General features: G+C 35.8%; 1 protein-coding gene across 6 annotated transcripts in view; it reads right to left on the minus strand.

Moving 5' to 3' along the window:
• CNOT2 (CCR4-NOT transcription complex subunit 2) overlaps window positions 1–20,527 on the minus strand; it is an 83,666-nt gene that overhangs the window by 6,103 nt on the left and 57,036 nt on the right. For all 6 annotated transcript variants that reach the window (XM_058804716.1, XM_058804717.1, XM_058804713.1 and 3 more), the window contains 12 exons: window positions 16,643–16,709; window positions 13,175–13,322; window positions 12,387–12,569; window positions 10,854–10,933; window positions 9,577–9,702; window positions 6,943–7,067; window positions 5,358–5,478; window positions 5,090–5,246; window positions 3,253–3,314; window positions 3,107–3,156; window positions 2,215–2,315; window positions 1,491–1,635 (listed from right to left, as the gene is read on the minus strand). In XM_058804716.1, coding sequence (XP_058660699.1) covers window positions 1,491–1,635; window positions 2,215–2,315; window positions 3,107–3,156; window positions 3,253–3,314; window positions 5,090–5,246; window positions 5,358–5,478; window positions 6,943–7,067; window positions 9,577–9,702; window positions 10,854–10,933; window positions 12,387–12,569; window positions 13,175–13,322; window positions 16,643–16,709 — 1,365 coding nt within the window. The remainder of the gene's footprint in view (window positions 1–1,490; window positions 1,636–2,214; window positions 2,316–3,106; window positions 3,157–3,252; window positions 3,315–5,089; window positions 5,247–5,357; window positions 5,479–6,942; window positions 7,068–9,576; window positions 9,703–10,853; window positions 10,934–12,386; window positions 12,570–13,174; window positions 13,323–16,642; window positions 16,710–20,527) is intronic.

Raw genomic sequence — 20,527 nt, forward strand, 5'->3', positions numbered from 1 at the left:
CATTTGATTCCAGAAAAGAAATCTATCCTTTCTAAAGGTAATTACACCCCCTCTGATGATCTTAGGCAATAATAAAATAGCTTCAAACAGCATCTTGGGGAACCCAAGGAAGTATACCATGCAGCAAATGAGTAATTCAAGTAGAAACAAATGGTTTCCTTCTGTTTGTGTTTTCTTTTTGAGGCGTGGCACTTTTGTTTAGAAGTTTTGGAATTATCTTGCACTTAGGAAAAACTTTAATAGCAGGGCTCACCATTAAACCTGTCAGTTACAGATGCCTGAGTTTGCCTGCAGCAGTAAAAAGTCAGCAGAAGCAAGGAGTCACACACACAACTGGATAAAGAACCTGCCGTACCCTTCAGGGCAACTAAAATGTTAATTCTTGAGGGGACTTTGCACAAACTATGCAAAATTACTGGGTGGAGTGGGGAAGGAAATAAAAAGATCATGTATCTAGTCCATGTCTAGATGCCAAATGGCTGTATAGACAAAGGAGGACACTGAACTTTATTCTCTTTAAAATAGGTGTTTATAAACACATCAACAGACATGTAACTATTTCATGCAATGTTCCCTAATCTCCAAATGAAATGCCTTTTCAGCAAACAATTCATAAATTGGGCTGCAGGTGAAAAGATTTCTTATTCTATGAAATACCTAAACCTGTGGAACCACAAAATACAGTTACAACATGCTGGAATCACATCTATTGAGTTCAAGGCTTCAAGGTTAATCTGATTTGATCTGTTGTTTTTTAGAGAAAAGAAGAGTATGATACAGTATCTACAGATGGTCTGACATAGAACATTATTGACAGTACTAATGGACAGAATGGGACCAACAGATTATGACAGCTGGGGAGGGAAAAAGCTATAGCTTTCTGATTGTTTAATGCCTCCTGGTCTACAGGATAGAAAACAAGCATCATGGAAATATGCCTCCTCTTTAGAAGAAGTTATTTCAAAGAACTCTGATTTTCAAACAACAGAGCATGGAATTCCTAAGTATGGTTAAGGAGAGATTGTACCCAAAAACCAAAAAAGCATTCCCTGCACCCATCCAACATCCATTTTAAATTCCTAAGTTTCCTAAGTGAGGTGTGGTAGCATCCTATTTAATTTTCTAAAACAAAGTAATAAAATGTTTGCAAGTGCACTTTCTAAAATGCCAAATAATGCTTTCCACTCAACTCTATGCTGTGAGAAGAGCTTTCCATTTTAACAAAACTCCTAAAAGAAGTCCTATGTCCTTCTACCTCTCAAAGAAAACTGGAAATAAGAGAGACAGCTCCTTATTTTCCACAAGCAAGGCAGTGTTTTAGACAACCTTATTTCTCTCAGACATCAGAAATTAAGGTAATGAACCTATGTAACAGGAGAAGAAAATATTAGATATTTTTGTGAAGATTTTTGTGTTTTACTCTTGTTGTTGTTGTAAAAATACATGGCCAACAGTGTATTTAAAGTATCTACACAAAGGAAAAGAGATACCTTAGCTACTTTCCTCCAGTTAAGACAGTCAAAGAAGTAATATGTTCCCCTCTCATACGTATTGGTTTTCATTGTTGGCTCCATGCCGGGTGCCCTGGTGATCCATACTCGTTCTTCTTTGTGGTATCTCCAATCCCGGTTAAATCTTTCATTTGTAACAGAAAGGAAAAATAATTCTTAGTGTTAGCTATCTGAAACTGACTTAATAAACTAACTTTATGGGCTTCAATCTTTACTGTACAATGCATTCAAATCCCAAACAAAATTTCTACGACATGGCTAAACCTGTGATTTCATACCTCTTCCATACAGTTCTTATACCTCAAACTAAAATACACAAGAAACTTCAAGTCTGGTAGGTTCTAACAGCAAACTCTTTTTATGAGTATTTACTTGGTTCTGATTTGGTTGATGACAGGCAAGTTACACATTCAATAATGACCGGCACCTGCCATTTTTTCCACAGTGCTTCATAATGCAAAATACATGAGATGGGCTTTTGATTTCCACTACACAAATGTAAAAAAACTCTGTACAAAATGACACCAAGGTTGGAGGAGGTATTTTAAAAAAAGCTTTACCATTCGAGATTGACTAAGCTTCCTGCTTTCAATGTCTAACTTGTTGGGTGTTCTGGTTTTTGTTTTGGTTTTTTTTAACATCTGCCATTTCATTACTGCAATAGCTTAACTCATATAAGACTGACAAAATAGTTTGAACGTACAGCTCTACTGCTGCTAATAGCTGTAATACATCTCCTCCATTCATGTAATAGAGATAAAACAGGAGATCTTCTCCATATCGGCCAAGTTTTATTGCAGCCAGCTGCAAAAGATTGAAGAAAATGAGGATGAAAAATCACAATAGATAAATGTTTTAAAACACACTACCCCACTTAAATAACATAAGAATACATCCAGAACTTCCATCCTTCTATTCTAAGTGTGTTGAAAATTATATTCTAATACAACAGGAGTAATAATTATTAAAACAATTTTTCTCCACTTTGAGTTAGCCTTTCCAAGTTAAAGGTTACAATAGAAAAATAGAGATGTAACAAACGAGCAAGACAGAATTTTCTCCCTGTTAAGTGCATACTCCCATCTACATATTTTATTTCAAAAAAACCAAAACAACTTCTGCATGTATTTGCTCCCTTCACACCCTATTTTGTAACACTACTAAAATTTCTTATGCTATTTTTCAATGATCCCTTCAAACAGTTGAAAGAATATATATCTCAAAAAATCCCTTTTCATGTAGATATGGAATGCAACAGATAAATGAAAACACAATTCTGATCTTATCTCAAGAAGAAATATCTCAATTTAATTTGCCATTTGAACTCTATCACAAAAAAATTCAACTTCACATGAAGGACAAACTCTTAAACACACATTGTGCTTTTTAGCTATTTTTTGCATGCCCATTCTCTTTTTGTAGGATATAATGGGTGCTCGGTGTGTCACATTAGCCTGTTAACTCAACACTGCTTCTAGAAAGATTGAGGACATGCACAAAATGCACTGACTTTGAACATCTATCTGAAAGAAAATTTAGAAAATTACTGGTAATAAATTAACAAAAAATGCACTCACACACACACATGTACTCACCTTATCCCTAATGTGAATGTTAGTTAAGTATTCAGATGGAACATGGAAGTCTAAAAAAGAATCGGAATTGATGCAACTATTAAGACATGTAAATGAATATAATTTGCAAATATTAATACTGAATTTAATAGTTATTTCTCTCTTACCTATGTCTTGAGGTCGACAAGGTGATGATGCCCATGGGGATGCAAATTTGGGATAAAGATTTCTGAAGAAAAAAGAAAAGCATAAATTTATAAAAATTAGCCTCCAAACCAACCCACCAACCAACAAACCCCTCCATAATCAATTTCACAAACCTAAGAGCTATATCACACAACCAAATCCTCAGTTGGGGTGAGAAGATAAGAGGAAACTTTCCTAAAGCAGTCACATTTATTATTTTTCTTTTTAATATGCAGAGCAATGTTGCATTTCAACTGCCATTGGAAACTACAGGGTCAAAATTTTATTTTAAATCTATCTTTCCTTCAAGTTAGGTGCCAGAGGTCCCAACCTTTTTCAGGTATCCAGTGTTATTATGCAGGGTTTCAACTTAACTAGGAACAGTTGTCACAACCCTGGTGGATTCTGATTTATTAGCCTATGATGTAAAAGGGAAGGAAAAATTTGTGCTGGCAGGTTGCTGTTTAAAACTAACCAGTAAAGATTTTACTCTTCCTCAAAACGGCAGTTAGAAAGGATAATTTAAGCCACTAGCAATAAATACAAAATTCTAAAATTTTGTTTCTAAAAGAACATTAGTTTCTAAGTTTTTATGTCACATAGGTATTTTTACCAACCAAGCTACCACACAGGGCAGAAACATTTGCCTTTTCATATGTGATATAGTTTTAGTTTTTCCAACAATAATCCACAGAGCAAGGGAAGAACATTTAACATAAGGAGAGATGGCAGGCCAGACACTGAGGTCTGCATGGGCTGCTTGCAAAGCTTTTTTGCAGCATGAAGTAAAACCAGCTTTATAGCATATAAACTGTCTGCATCAAATGTTAGCTCCTATTCTCTCCATCCAAGAATCTAAATACACTATGTACGGTAATTAAATACTAAAAATACAGTTATTTACAGCATAGCTGCTCAGAAAAGCAGAATAATAAGGAGCCATTTTTCCTGTGCTTGATATCCACATTCATCAAGCTTCCCTGATTACATGCAGCTCCATATAAATTTATGAAAGATGGAAACTATGTGTGTATGCTGTCTGGTCTTGTTTTTTTTAATATATTATGTGCAGACCTTAAAATATATAGTACTCTGTCTATAAGGCTAACACGATATAAATCTGTGATAAAACAAAAAAGTGTGAGATTTTCATCTGAAAGAGCACCAGAAATTAATTTTTTTTTTCACAACTGCAGTCATCTGAAAGACATTAGTTTTGTCTAAACTGATCTGAGTTCCTTCAGTAATTAGTGTAAAAATAAAGGCACCCTGGGTTGGCTGGTTATTCATCTCCCCTAAGTCTAAAGCACTCCTTCTAGCATTTGTGCAGTCACTAACTACTTTTCTCCCCACTGCCTCTATAGCAAACCTAGATGACTAAACTAGTTTATTTAGGTGAACTGAGTCACTGGAAGTCAACTACTTTCATTTAAACTAATCTTCAGTGCAGCCTAACACTGCAGGTGCTCTGTTCATCATTACACTATATAAATCTAATTTATCCCCAAACTGCTGAGAGTTAAGTGTAAATATCCCCAAGGAATATTATTATTAGAAAATGAATGTATACATTACATTTATAAACAATATACTGTCAATTCCTTGAAAAAAGTCCTAAAGAAGTTAGGAGAATAAACAAAGCCACTAGGTTTATTGAAAGCTTGCCCTGAAGCACAATTCTCTTTGTCATTACATTTTCAAATGTTATTTGGCAAACCAGCTTGCAGGTTTAAAAGCTGAGTGGACTAAGTGAACGGACTATGAATGACAGCATAATAAAACCAAACATGAAGACAGGATTAAATTCCAGAAACTTACTCAGGAGAGTTGAGATTCAGACCTAGTGTTGTTAAATCACTTCCTAATGCAAGATGTACCATTCCTGGATCTGTCTCTGCTGCCCTGATGAATGTTAACAAGCCAATCATTCCAAACTGGTCCGTCACCATCCCTTGAGGAATGTTGGTAACCCGACCTGCGAAAGAACAACAAATTAATTTTCTCTTTTTAAGAAGCAGAGGAATCAACAAGGTAATCTAAATGACTGTCAAAACTTTTAAAGCAGAAAAACTGGAATGACACATACCATCAGGTAACACCTGGATCCCTTTTTTCTGCTGGTTGTTGTTTTGCGTAGTTGAACTTTTATCTCCAGGAAACTTGGGCCCATCTGTGCTGGATGATGTTTTGCCTGATGTACTCAAATTCTATTAAAGATAATTTGCAGAGTTGGTATGATGAAAAAAAACCAAAATGGAAATACTTATTTCCCATATCTTTTCAGTCAAGCACTCCAAGCCAGTACATCAAGTCACTTCAATAAATGGCATCAAGCTGAAGCCCCTGAGTTCTGCTGACAAACTTTACGTTGTATTGAATAATTTTCCAAAGTATACCTGTCATACATAACTACTATTAATAGGCTAAAAGTTTGCAGTCTACAAGAATAAATTATTTTACACTCGAGTTGGAATGCACAGTGGATATACCAAGTGCCTGTGACCACAGGTTCCTTGGCTCACCACATCAGTCCTGCTCCTGCATAACACTCCATGACGCAGTAACAGATAATACTCAAGCCAATTTCAGGTGCAAGTAACATACAACTGGCACATTTGCAGCTATGAGGAAAGACATATAAACATTATATCTGATATAAACACTATGCCAGACACACTGTGTCTGGCAAGAAAACAGACTATGCTCCAGGAATCTATCTACTGACAAAATATATTGCCATATGTGTAATTTCTAACTCCTTCATAGTCTTTATAACAAGTCTACAGTTATAGAATTAATCACATTTACTCTCCCTCTCTTTACTGTACACAGTACTAATCCTATCAGAACATTTTCCTCATGATAAAACCGCCCACAACACTTGGGGCGGGGCCAGACTTCCTCAGGTCTCTCTTTTTGAGCAGTTCATTTTTCAGTTCTTACATGAGTTTGCAGTCATGTCTACTACTTATTCAGTATTTATGGCACTGTCATTAACATATTTTTTGCAATTAGAAGTAATAAACCAATCATTAAGTAGAAACTAGTTCACTGTTTGCATATAGTAACATTTTGTAACATTTTACAAAGTTTTCAGAGTAAACAATGAAGAACAGCCCCATAATCTTATGCTCTCAGTTATATATCTAATGGACAGTAATTATGCCAATACTTAAGATATAATGTACCTCACTAGTCTACAATATAGTCATCAATGCTCTCTATTAAGAGAGTTTGTTCCCTCTGATTCCACATCTCCATTAAGCATTTCACCTTAAAGAGATATTGTACCACCTAACCTTTAAAGGACTGGACAACTTTGAAGAAAAATCTTAAAATGTGTAGATAACTGATGAGAGGCATCAGTAGCAAAAAGATGATCTACAATTGATAGAAAAAAATTACAAATTATAAACTTAAAAAATATTACCAATTCTCAAAAATAAGTTTTGACGTGTCCAAGCAGGGCGACTGTTTGGACCAAAAACCTTACTGAGAAATTCCATTTACATAATTACATTTTAAATGCTGCTTATACAAAATCTCTCATTAATTTAGAAGGGAAAAACTGAAAATCTCTTATTGCAAATATTATCACTGACCATTTTAAAATATAATCACCAAAAGAAGTATGAACACTGAAAATAAGAGAAGATTTACGGTTTGCTTACAGATTTGTTGTCATCATTACTCGATGTTGGATCTTTGTAGCTGGAGCCTGGTAATGCTGGAAAATCTTCATTGTGTATTGAAAAGTCCTGGGACTGCTCACTTGCTGGTTTTGTTACCATCCCAACTATCATCAAAATGAAAGCAAGAATAATATTAAATGACTGCTAAGTAAAAACGCTTTCTTCTGCTGATCTTGCTTACTGTCCATTTTCATTACGCGCAAGCTGTACAGCGATGACTTAAAGAACAGGTAAAGCAAAACAAAGCATATTCATTCAAAACATCCACACATATTAGACTAAAGCCTCTTATTTAAGTGTGAGCTGAGACACACTCCGGGTTAAGTTCATAGGCACATCCACTGCACCTGTTTCGCACATCTAAATAATCAAATCATCTTTACAGGCATTGTTAAAGCTGTGTTTGGGTAAATCCACTGATAAGGATGTACTGCTTTTAGAAGTATAATACATTTTTTCTCCATCCCCAAAGTGCATGAAGAATTTTTTTGCATAATCTCTTCAGAAGCATGTATTCTCAAAGGACAACCAGCTAACTTGCAGCAGAATATGTTAACAATTAAATACTTGCCTGTGACATGAAGGTGACTCCTACTTTCAGTATAAAAACTGAAAACATTTAGCCTGTAACTCTCAGTGCTCTGATCCTAACTTTAAAAAGCAGCCCAGTCACATAGGAACATGGATTCTGACAACTGAACAGGAACTTGTTTTTAATGCCAGTTCAAACTAAACCAAACAAGCCACCACATCACACATCCAAGGGTGACTAGACTTTGCTGAGACATAATTCAGTGATTTGGTTGCAAAGGACACTGCACTAGAAGAACAGAAGACAGAAGGAAGTCTAGGTCCTGGTTTTTGAAGATTCTTAGTAGATGGAAAGGACTAAAATGGTTCCATAGATGACAACACATGACTTTCTTCAGTGTTCTGGAATTAGAGATCAATGTTTCTTTATTTAAGGAAATAAACCAACATTGAGTTAATCTTGTTTCTGCTGTTCAGCCTTTTCATCCAGAGTTATTACAATTTCTTCCACTGGATGAATAAAATTGATAATGAATTAACTTTAATGGAATTCTTATTCCATCTAAAAGCTATTTGAAGTACAATTTTCCTGAATAATTAAGCATGAGGAAAGTAGGTCTCTGCTCTGTTTTGAGCTTGCTCTTTCTTGTCCGCAACCAGAAGTGCTCTCCATATTTTGTGCTGGAAGACAACATCCAAAGTATTTCACATTTTCATTTTTTGACTGTTTCTACCTCCATACTCAACTGCTGCACTAAGCAGATGCTCAGGGTAGCTCTTTGGAGAACTTTATTTCGTGGTTTATCATGCAGTCATGCAAATAGCTATGCTAGCACCAAAATGGGGAAATGGTGTAAGCAAAAGAACAATTACAGACATTTTTATGCTGCAGTGCTGTTTAATACTGAATTCAAGCTCCCTGCTGAAAGTGCATCTGTGTGGATCTCCCTCCTATCTTCTATCAGTTTTTCACATATTGTCTTCTTTTTCCAGAGCTGGAACTGTCCTTAGGGTTCCTTCCCATCCAAGCCATTTTATGTTGGACAAAATCATACATAAGCCTCAAGCTGTACTAAGTCTCCATTCATGCTTGGTTTTGAGTGTAATTATGTGGGGAAGTCACTTTTTCCCCATGTTTAACAATTCAGTTTAACTTGTTTAACTCTTTCTCACAGCTATCTTATGCAGAGGGCCCTGGTTAAGCCAAATCCATGCAGCTACTTTCTCTTGATAATGTGGTATCTCTCTTGTCCAATTCAAGTTGCCGCTATCTCTGAAGAACACTAATGTTTTATAGCTGAAAACACTAAGTTATTTTTGGTTCAAAATTTGACAAGTGTCACAAAAATAACTTATGGTTATAAAAGCAACTTTTCACAAGAGCTGATGCAACATGCGTAACAAAATCTACTAAAGCAGTAACAAAAAGAAGGTTGTGTACCTCACACTAAGCTTACCTGAGTTTTTTCAAGACCCAAATAGTAAGATTTGTATCCACCTAAAGGTTTTTCCTTTTATTATTTTTTTAACCTGTACAGCAAGAATTATATGACACATACTTGGAATCTGAGTGATAATAATTGATGCTTACAGGTTATTTTTTGAAATTTGATACTCATCATAAGGGTGACACTGAACAGTACAGCAGCAAATACTATCAAATAAACAGTGAAAGTTTACAGTACGTTTACAGCTTATGACTTTTTACACAGTAACACCTCTACTAATAAAACACTATTCCTGCAATTTGCTACTCAGACATCAACAGCTTTTGTCTATATGTAATTTGAATAAAACCTATTGCCTAAGAAATTTCTAGAGTGAGCAGCCTCAGAGCAATCATACTAGACAAACCAAAAACCCCAACAATCCCTATTGACAGTAAAACTAGAACACACGTGTTCTAGTACTTATGAAAGGGAGTCTCCAATCACAGGTATCAATTATTCATTTTTAAAAATGAGTCTTAGCAGCTCACATGTCTGGCATTTTTGAAAAGACTGTCTATAATCTTATGAACAGCAACAGGTGAATAAAGCAAATTTCATTTCATTCAGAGGGCTTTCAAAAGTTTGGTCTTACCATAGGGTGCCCTTCCAGCTAAAGGGTTTATTAATGGAGTTGGATTGCCACTTCCTTCCCTTCTGTTTCTGTCTGCTAGTGCTGGAAAATCTGAGAGGTCCAGTCCTGTCACATTTTCACTTCCATCTACAATAAAAACAGGTATTCTTAACTCCCTTATGTATTTTTGTCAGAGACTTCATTATGAGCAAGATAAATGTAGAACATATTTTCTTTCGAGTTGATCTTTTTTCTCATTCAGTAATTATTACATATAACTACAGCCTTTGTGTTACAAGATGACCCTAAAGAGCATCAGTATGTTTGAAGTTTGCTTTCAAACGACAGATAAGTAGCATTTAGTAAAGCCTACTCTACTTGAATTAAAGTCTGTACACGCAGAATACAGGCAAACTACCAAAATTCCAGTTCTAGAATAGGTATTGAAATTTGTTTTAAATCTGTTTAAAGTTTGAAGAGTTATCAAGAAGAAATTTGAGAGAATAACCCATATTAGCAGCAGCATCAAAGAGCTCTATTGTCCTTAGATAAGGTAAGATAAAGCTGAAGCAGCTGAAAAGCCAATGCAGTGCAAGTTACATGGGAACTCTTTTTCATTTGCAGCAGGAAATGCTACAGAGGTGAGGCCAAATCTGCAGCTCTATAAAAATGTCACAATGTCCTACGGAATGCCCAAACCATTCCATTCCTGTGACATCACCAGCACCTCAGGTTGCTTCATATATGCAGCCACATACAGAAACAACAGCACACATGAACCTAAATCATTTACGGACAAAGATATTTTCCTCTCTCTAGTTCATTAAATTCAGATGAAGAAGTAATTCCCAGAGAGAAATCACAACTTAAACAACTAACTGAAAGGATTACATGACAATTCAGCTGCTCAAAAGGAGTTTGAGATTAAAAAAAAAAAATGCTTTCACACTGCTTTTACATGCCTAATGTTTTCACAGAATATAGATAAATCTTCTCCAATACCCTTTTCAAGTTCAAGAGCTGTTTTGTATTTCTAACTGAATAAGTATAATCTATAGGGAGGTGACATACAGCAAATATACTACAGAACTACTTTCACTTTGTCTTCAAAAGTTTTAAAATCCACTGCTATAAAGCAGTACCAGTTACCTAGCACTGCTTATGGAGCAGGGTTTCTATGGAACATCTGAAAATTGTTAGAAAGTTGCACTGCAACAGAACAAAATATTATTAATTAGACTTATTTTTAAAAAAACTCTGCCGTAGTTTAAGGTCAACATTAAAGAGAGTAAACTCACCCGTTCCATTAAAAATGTTACTTGATAAGGAGTTATTCATTCCAAATGCCTGATTTCTGTTCATCCCAAATCCAGACATACTGTGAAAAAAATCCAGAAAGTCAGACAAAAGGATATATATACTTTGTATTTCTAGTGGAAGATATTAAGGGGAGAAAAAAAATTGAAATTATTCAAGCCTAAGCAACCCATATTAGCCTAAACTTGGTTTTTAATTATTTTCTGAAAACAATGAGCAGCAGCATCAGGCACTGCTCAATCAGGTCAACTGGAATGACTTCAAAATAGCTTAGTGTTTTAGTAGCCATTGTGTACTAAGACATCTCTCAACAAACAAGTTATGACTAACATGATCATTACTCAATAATTTCATACACAAAAATGAAGCCGCATTAAATGCAGTAGTTAAAAGTCAGGCTGCAATCCATACTCGGGCAGGTGGGAAGCTGGGTCATGAAAAGGACCAAGTTTGTCACAACTCATTTATAAGCTGAACAGTTATGGTGTGCAATCATGACCATGTACACATGGCATTACTGTGAACAGAGGGATGGTCTCTGTCATACAAGGACATGAGCTAAAGGTTCATAAGGTCAAGCAAAAATGTTTGAAAAAATCTAAGTATCATGTAGGATTACTGTGGTTGTGCAGACAGCTCCACAAATAATGTGTTTCATCCTGTTAGAAGCCCAAAGGTAGGCCCCCAGATGAGTGAAATTCTGAATGTCTGCCCTGTGGAAAATCACAACATCTACTTCTCCCTGAAACAGGATAGAAGGTGATAATTTGGAAGTTTCCATAAATAAAAATATGAAAAGGTTCCCTAGTGGAAATTTTACCTATGCAAACTTTTTACAGTTACAAATCTGAAGCATTTAACTCTAATTTGAAACACCTTCAAAAGCTTCAAAAATCTAGCCTAAAAACTTTCATTGCTCCAACTAAACAACTATTTAGAAAATGCTTCTTTGAAAGTCACATAATTCATGCACCTGACAAGTAAATGCCATAAATTCTTTTCCCCAAGAGTAATTTCGAAATTTTGTTAAACACCTTAATTAGCCATTGGACATGTATACTACTATACTTCCACATGTTAATAAAGTGTGGAGTAAGAGCCAGTCATTGTTTCAGAGATATTTCCTTCTCAATTTGTAAAACTTGTAGTTTACTGAAAGTGAGCAATGCAAAGAGTAAAAGATGAGCATTTTCATTCAACAGTTCCTACACATAGGGATTTCATTATCTACCCTACAGCTGAATACTATTTGAACAGTACTTTGTATACATGTATCAATATCCAACATCATTGTCCTCTGCACACAGAGTTTTTAAGTATTTTTTAAGTTTTTAAGAGAACTTAGCTTAAAGGCCTCAAAGACCTTACAAGAATACTACAAGGAGCTTCAAAGTTTATTGCCCAGACATGAGTACATGACACAGGTTTCAAGATTTATTCTAATGGATAAAAATTACATTTCCAGAGCAGTATGTCTCTGGCTGTACAGGGATGGTCCAATTAAAGAGCCTTACCTGTTCACAGTAAAAGGCTGTCGAGAGGGTTGCTGCTTTGGCATACATATTATGCTTGGAGAGCTTCTGTTAGGGCTGCCTAACCCTGAACTGCTCATGCTGTTTGTCCTGCTGGGAATTCCAATGCCCTGACCAACCTGGGAGTGGTTCATCATATTCCTAGGATTCATAGGCAATATCCCCCTGAAAAAGAAAAACCATCCACAGAGATGAATCTGTACAACAGTATTTGGCTACTCATTTACATTACTAATGCAGGATGGACTCCAAGCTGCTGCAATTTAATTTGTGCTTAGCGACCAAACACTGTGTTTGGATTACTCTCTATAATTAATGCAGTTCTGAATTTCTTCAGAAATACCAAATGACCTATTACATGCTAATCAAGTCCTTCATCAGGTTTAGATAAATACTTAAGTATTATACATATGAAAAGGTGTTACAGCTCTTTTCTAATGAGCACTTCACGCCTACTATCTTTATATTCTCATGCAGTGTATGACACCATAGCAAAGTTTTAACTGCACAATCAAATAACTACCTCTTACATTCTGAAGCAGAATTTGCCAGCAATTTGTCCTTTATGTACAAAAATAAAATACTGTCTTACAGTAAACCCTTACTTTTTTTATGGTATTATTTCCCTAACAAAGTAAGTGGTCCATAAACACTACTTTTCTTCTTTTTTAATTTATCAGACTGTAAAGTATGAGGCAAAATATGCAGAACATTTAACAAGAGCTCTGCAGAAAGACACAATGGCAGAAATATCAGCTATTGATAAATACCTGCTCGGAGATGGAGGCGTGTGAAGTGACATTGTTGGTACCCCTGTTGTTGGCGTTACGTGGCTCGGTAACTGAGTGCCTTGTGATAAGCTGCGATTTAACTGAGGGGTATTGTTGCTCATTCCCCTCATTGGAAGGCCTAGTGCACCTATTGAAAAAAAATTCAGAGGGGTGGAGATACAGAGCAATCAGGAACAAGGTCTTCTCCATCAGGTATAGATGGAAACAATTTATGCCGACAACGTACAAAAAGAGTGTAAAGACTGAAGGAAAGTGCAGTGTCAAAACTAAGTCCTTGTTTGGATAGAAGAAACTCAACTATCAAATTTAGGCCTATATCTGTTTAACTTTGGAATGGCTCTTTGAGGAATTTCTCTGAAGTCACTTCCAAAACTTTGTTTCCTTTGAGACATATATTGTAGATGAAGGATTGAATTTTGAGTTTTTCAATAAGGACATGAAATTCTACAATTTATCTCAGAAAGCGGCAGAATTTTAGGAAAATCAGTAACTGCACTCAAATATGCTAATTACTCTTGAATAAATATTTGAACAGTATTTAGAACACTGATTTGTCTTGCTAAAAATTAAGCAAATCTCTGATAAAAAAATGAAAGTGATGGATCTTTAACTAACAATAACACTGTTTTTAGGACAACAAAAGCAACATTTGAGGCCAATTCTCTCTTTACATAAAGTTGCTTCTTTATGGCAACAGTACTTCAGTGTCTGTGATCAAGTTTGACCTTATCAGAAAAGAAAGCAAGCAGAATTTTAACAGCCCTCTTTCAGCATTTAAAAACATACAGAATGTATAGAAAATACTATTGATCCCATTGTTAAAACCAAACAATCGTGTGTGACCGAATAAAGCAAGCACTTCAGTGAGGTACAACTGAGAACAGCAGAAAATAACCAATTACTGCCCTGTTTCAAAATGTCCAAACGTTTTTCATCATTCTCATGTCACTTTTCTGTATTAAGTAGTTTAAGAATCATGTTCAAAGACAAGAAAAGTCATTTAGTGCAAGATTACAATAATAACAAAGCATATAAAAAACGATGGCTGTGACAGTTCCTACTGCTTTGGCATAAGGCTGCTGAGGCAGACTGACAGAACTTAAAATCTTATCTTGCAGACCAAACAAAAGAAAATTCCGATGGATCAGCACTCTCCCATGGTAGAACACCCCAGCAGAAGAGCTGAATATGACAATGCATAATGTGGTTAAATACTAAGAATGCAAAGAACAGACACAGCATATGCTCAAAATATTATTGTTGACAAAGTCGGAAGAAATGTCCCAGTCATTCAGCTTTTACACTATAAGAACTGCAGTCTGTGTCCTACCCTACAATTTGCAAATCCAGGGAGTTTGCAATAAAACTCAAGTGTATAACACTCAGATTTATCTCTATACATTCAGATTAAGAGGTGGTGTGACTTGCTATAAGAAGCATCCTAACATTTCATTAAATGTTGATTGCATCAGTGTTCACTGTAAATATTTTGGCAATTTCCTGCATCAGAATAATTTCAATGAGCATAAATATGTATTATAAATAATATTTCATGTTGATTAAAAATTACATGGGATTTTAAAAATAAAATGGTAAAGAAAAAATACATACACTTCCAAACTAGATACAGCACACCAAAAAAACCACAATAAGGATATTCAACCTAATTTTGTGCAAGCATTTGTTTTAGCAATGCCACTTTTAGACTGATGGTTATTTCTTCTTATTGGCTTTCTTTAAACTAGATTTTTTTTACTGATGAGGGTTGTTACAGTGAAGTAGAACCATATGGCCAGCAAGGAGAGGCAGTTGAAATACTCACTGTAAGAAGAAAAAAAACCCCAAACCCTCTTTTCTTACACTTTCTTTTTCCAGTTTTCTAACTGAGACAAGATCTATATGGGTTATGTTGAAGGCAGACCAATGAAATGGCAGATTTCCTTCCTACTGATCAAGTTTACTGGTCAAGGTTACATTGATGCTGTAATATGACATCTTGCTTAATGACTGACAGCTACCAATCCTTAAAAGTGCATAGGAACTATCAGCTTTGTTTTTCCTAAAGAGTATTTAATTGTTAACTATGACTTCAACAAAAAAGTTTCTTGCCCCTTTTTCTCAAGATCTGGTAGAAACTGACACCTGATAATATTTACTTTCAAGGTTGTAGGCACATATGTCTCCATGTTACAGAGATTACATCCTAGGGACAGCAACCAACTGAATGAAAAGCCAAGCTGATTAAAAAGATTACCTTAAAAAATAAACAACAAATGACTGTGACAAGCTGAATGAATATACTTTTTTAGTATCTGTATACAGTAAAGTCTGAAAGGTTCAACAGTGCCAAAATCAGCACCTATAATATAAGACAAGAGCCAAACATGACTCTAAGAAAGGCTAGAAGCTGCTCATATAAATCTCAGCAGCATAATAAAATGGCAGTTTATATTACAGGGCCACTCTTCAACAACCACTGAGACAGGGAAAAAAACCTTCCAAAAAACCAATGCTACCAAAAACAAACAAAAAAGCACCCCAAAACGCCACTGTATTTTTCAAACCATTTGAAGAAAGCCAAAAGAAGTTGGAAGGCCATGCATCTAGCAAACAAAGCTTTTAGTTTGACTAGATAAAGTTCAGACTCTCTAAAGTACTCTGAAGGCACTTTTTCTTGGAATCTGAGTCAGATGCACTTAGCAAGACAGCAGAAAACACTTAAAAGCACTGTAGTGACACAGGAGAGGTGACATTCACAACCAGTTTTACTTGTGGAACAGTATCTAACTCAGGTATTCTGAGACACTGCCTGAGTGCACCTCTCAGTTACCAAGAGGTTCAGTTCTCAATGCTGGCCCTAAGTTAGGTGGTCCTTGAGGGAGCATTACACTGTGACTGTCACTCTATAGCTCTTCTATTACAACAGTGTCCATAGGAGTGGCAGACACATGACATTGTCAAGGAAAGAAAAAAACAGTGATGCAGAAAGCAATAATCTTAATGGCATAGCTCTTTGCCAAATGCAAGTTGCCAAACATGTACACAAGATTTACTGTGCTCCTGTAGAGCATGAAATATCAGTTATATTTAAGGTATAATTTCCTTCTGTTCCTTACATAGTTTTCTGAACTAGGCTCATTTTAGCTCAGCTTTCTTTATGTTTTCCTTCAGAGAGTCTGTTAAGTCACAGAATTTTTTTATAGTATGATTGTATTTGGATATTTAGCAGTTATAAAGTGACAATATAATATTTTGCACACTAAACACTGCAAAATTGCATATGAAGCAAAGCAAAAATGTATCTTAAAATAATTGTATGTAAGGATGTATGTATACTGTCATTTTTACACAATCACCAAAAAACAAAGCCATCTGCATGTTCCAGAGTGTCAAACTGTAATATATTTAGCATAAAATAAACATATTATTAATAAAAAGAATTCTTACTTTGTTGCCCGTATAAACTTGCCCCAAACTGAGACAGCTGACCTGATGTTGATGGTGATGCCAGCATCTAAAATGTAAGAAGAATAAGAGGTTATTGAAGACATAAAGATATTGTGCTATCTTGCTCTGGAAGTTGACAACACCACATTACACCAAGAAAACCAAAACAACTGAAAACTTGTTCAGAGTAATGAAAAATTTTAGGAACTCCCCAAAATATCTGCACAGTAACACCTGTAGCAGTATATTACACATCAATAAACATGATGAGTAATAAACACAGATTTTACTTGCAACAAAGACCACAGAAGATCTAAAAGCTTTCAGGTTTTCTACCCATGCATCCAGAAGACCCATCGTTACAGAAAAAAGAAATACTCATTTACTTAAATCAGAGGTCTTTTTCCACTGCAAAACACACCTCATACAACCATATCCTTTCCTGTTCAACAAAGGGGTGCTTCATATTGTCATTCACAGTATGATTGGCTAGGTAGCAGCAGGTATATACGAACAGATATGAACTTCAGGTAAGACTCTAATGTTAAAATTTATTGCCCTAAGAGCTGGCTTCATGCTTGTACATAGATATGAACAGGACCTACAAATGTCAGAAGCAATATTTCCTGCTCTACCATGCCCACTTTAGAGAAATCACATATTACCAAAAAAGAAGGCAACTAATGTAGGCACTTGACACTACATTTCCAGCCATTGTTCTGAGAGGAAAAGAATAAACTGTTCTCCATGCTTCCAAAGAAATGTAAAGTTTTCATAACTTTGAGAAACAGGACATATACTTAAACACTTGGGAAAACACCCCTTTGTAATCTTAAGGGAAGTTAAATATTGGAACATCCATCCCTGATTTTGCTGATCAGCTGTTCACCAACACTAGGTACAGCTGACTGTCCCCCTGCAGCAAGAAGTTATTAGCTGACCTAATCTCTCCATCCACAACAGAACATGCTATTTCTACTTAGTAACACAAGGGCAAATAGCTGCTTGTTTAGTGAATTAGTCTGGACTTGGGCTAAATTTCAGGATGGTTTCAAGGAAAAAAATGTCTGGATTCTTAGACATAAGGCAACTTCAAGGGTTTTCAGCTTAAGAGTAAAGAATTCAAATCAAAATAACTTTACTGTGATAGCTGCAAACTGCTTTGTTGATATCATCTAGGCAGATGTAAAATTCAAACAAATAAACTCATAAACCAAATCTGCTAGTTGTCTATACCGGGGCCAAATCCAGATGGTAGAAATGAGAAAGAAGACAGGCAGGGTAAGTCACTAAGTATCAAAAGTAGCATTCATCTCTGTAAGTCACACAGTATTTATGGGGGTTTTTGTATATATACAGAAGACATGATAAAAGAAATTACAGCAGACAATTACCACAGACCATCAGAAAATATATCAGAACCTAACTCAGCATACATTTTACACATATTGAGAACAAAATGCAGGTATTTGACAGTAAGGAACTACAGGAACAACCATCCACACATACAAAGAAGTTTGAAATAGCAGGACAAGCAAGATCTTTCTCAGTGAAGAACTCACTGTGAACAAAAACCCACTTTGAGTAACAGCCAGTGGCATCAGCTCAGCATTCACATAACCAGGTTCACAGGCCATATCTACATCAGCAAGTGATGCAGACGGAGGGAAATAAATTTGAAAAAAAAAAAAAAAAAGTTGGTTCTGGGGGCCTACCAGCCTGCTGTATGCTTTCCTAAACTAAACCACTTGATGCCATGGACTAGATGTCCATTAGTGAGTGGCACATGTCCAGTGCAGTGCTGCAGCATCTCTTCCAACCCGTTTTCATTCAGAAGGAATAAAATTCACTGACACTTAATAATGCTTTACAACACGAACCAGAGCATGCTGAAGTAGGGACACTTGGGAGACAAGATTTCAAAAGCACTCTTTCCCCACCATCCCAAGATAACAAATGTTAGCTTGATGTTCATTAAACACTGATAAAACAAGCTGACACAGTAGTTTTTAAGAAAGACAAAGTGAAATGGGGAGGTTCAAAAAACAACATTCAAGTCTGACAAGTTGGAAAATCCTAGCAACATGTTGCAAGGTGTGAAAAATTGTTATTCTGTGGGAAAATTGAGAGGCAGAAAGTCAAAAGACACCTTCTGAGACAATGATAAAGGCACACAAGTTCAAAAATAAAAGTCAACACACCAGACACTGAGCTAGAAACATCAATCAAAAAGTACTACCAGCTTTGGGACACATAAGCAAAACAGCTAAGCCAAAAAGGAATATCCCATAAGCATAGCTGCTCAGGGAAATAAAAAAATTGCTGTGGTGGCACATGATGTAATAAGCAGAACACGCTACAGACCTCAGCATAAAGTCTTTTATTTTTAATGTTAACTTGGGGTAAAAACCCCAATAATTAGAAAATCCCTAAGAGGCAATAGATTACTTTAAAGAGAGAAAAAAGAATCCCACCTCTTTCACAATGAGTACTACCTGATTTTTAAAATTCAATTAAAAGCAGTAGTAAATAATATTTATATTGAACGCTGCTTATTAGAAAGAGGATTTTCTTTTGAAACATTGCAAAGTAGGTCACATCTATTGTGCCACTTACTTTTACATAAAAAGCTAATTGCAAAATGACTTGTAGAGAAACCTTTATAGAAAATCATAATAAAGGCCAAGTGTTGAATTCAGTAAGTCTGATAATTTAATGTCATAACATACTCAGAACATCAAAGATAAAAAGCCTCAAGAAATAAATCAATTAAAAATCCTGTGGATCTGTTCCAGGCAGATTAAATGCAGCATTTCTCAAATCTTATGGACCAGGAATATGCTGCATGGATATCTTATTTCATCTCTACTTTATTAAACATCTTTTTCTGTCATATCTAAGTAAGGATCAGTTTAAAATTGTCTTGGTTTTTCATTATTTCCATACAATTTAGATCAGCAACAAAAATGAAATTCAGCAAAACCTTAACCTCTATTACCAGAACCTTGACTTGCATTCAAAGTCTCTGAGTCACTATTATAGTCTACTCAAGCTTGGTCCAGCAAAGATAATGAAGATTCAAGATGAATGGTATTAGTAGTACTAAAAACATTTCTTCTGGCACTTTGCAATCATTATTTCATCTGACTGGGCTACTTGCCACACATAATATATATATTATTATTATGCCACACAGAATATATAACAACTCTCCAAGAGCATACTGGCAACTGTGACTGGTAGTCACTTGAATTTCTTTTTGTCTACAATGGCCAAAAGTCATAACCTTAATAAAAACCAAAGCAGACTAAGCCTCAAGGTGACTAAAGCCTCTTCCAGTTGCTAAGACCTATTAAGCTTTACCCAATTATGTTACAATCTTAGGGAAAAACCACTCAGAATTACATTTGCAACAACCTAGATAAATTTGTAAGTGGTTAACAGCCACAAAACCCAGCATGGGATTTCTGCTTCTATTCCAAAGTTGTGTCACTGAACTAGGCAGATTTTTTTTTCTATTAGCTTTCCCAATGTTGCTATTACAAGACAGAGGAGGCCTATGACTTGCCTCTCCCGTGGGACAGGGGGACTACTGGGCAAAAAAGACCTTGTGTAACATGAAGGCTGCACTTTATTTTGCAGGATACAGGAAAGACCAACACTCAGTACTGGCAGGCTGATGACACTCAAGACACGGACATCATTTTACACACGCGTCTCAAACGGTGACTGCAATTTTGATCGTGGAAGATTATGCATCTAAACTCAACCCAACTGATGATCCAAGTTATCAATTCTGCCCAATTTTGCTCGACTGGTCCACACCAAGAACCAATACGCTGCAAGGGGCTCTCAGACAATTCCCTATCTCTACTGCTGAGAGAT

Source organism: Ammospiza caudacuta, chromosome 5 (assembly GCF_027887145.1).
Source record: "Ammospiza caudacuta isolate bAmmCau1 chromosome 5, bAmmCau1.pri, whole genome shotgun sequence".
In the NCBI taxonomy this organism is placed as follows: domain Eukaryota; kingdom Metazoa; phylum Chordata; class Aves; order Passeriformes; family Passerellidae; genus Ammospiza; species Ammospiza caudacuta.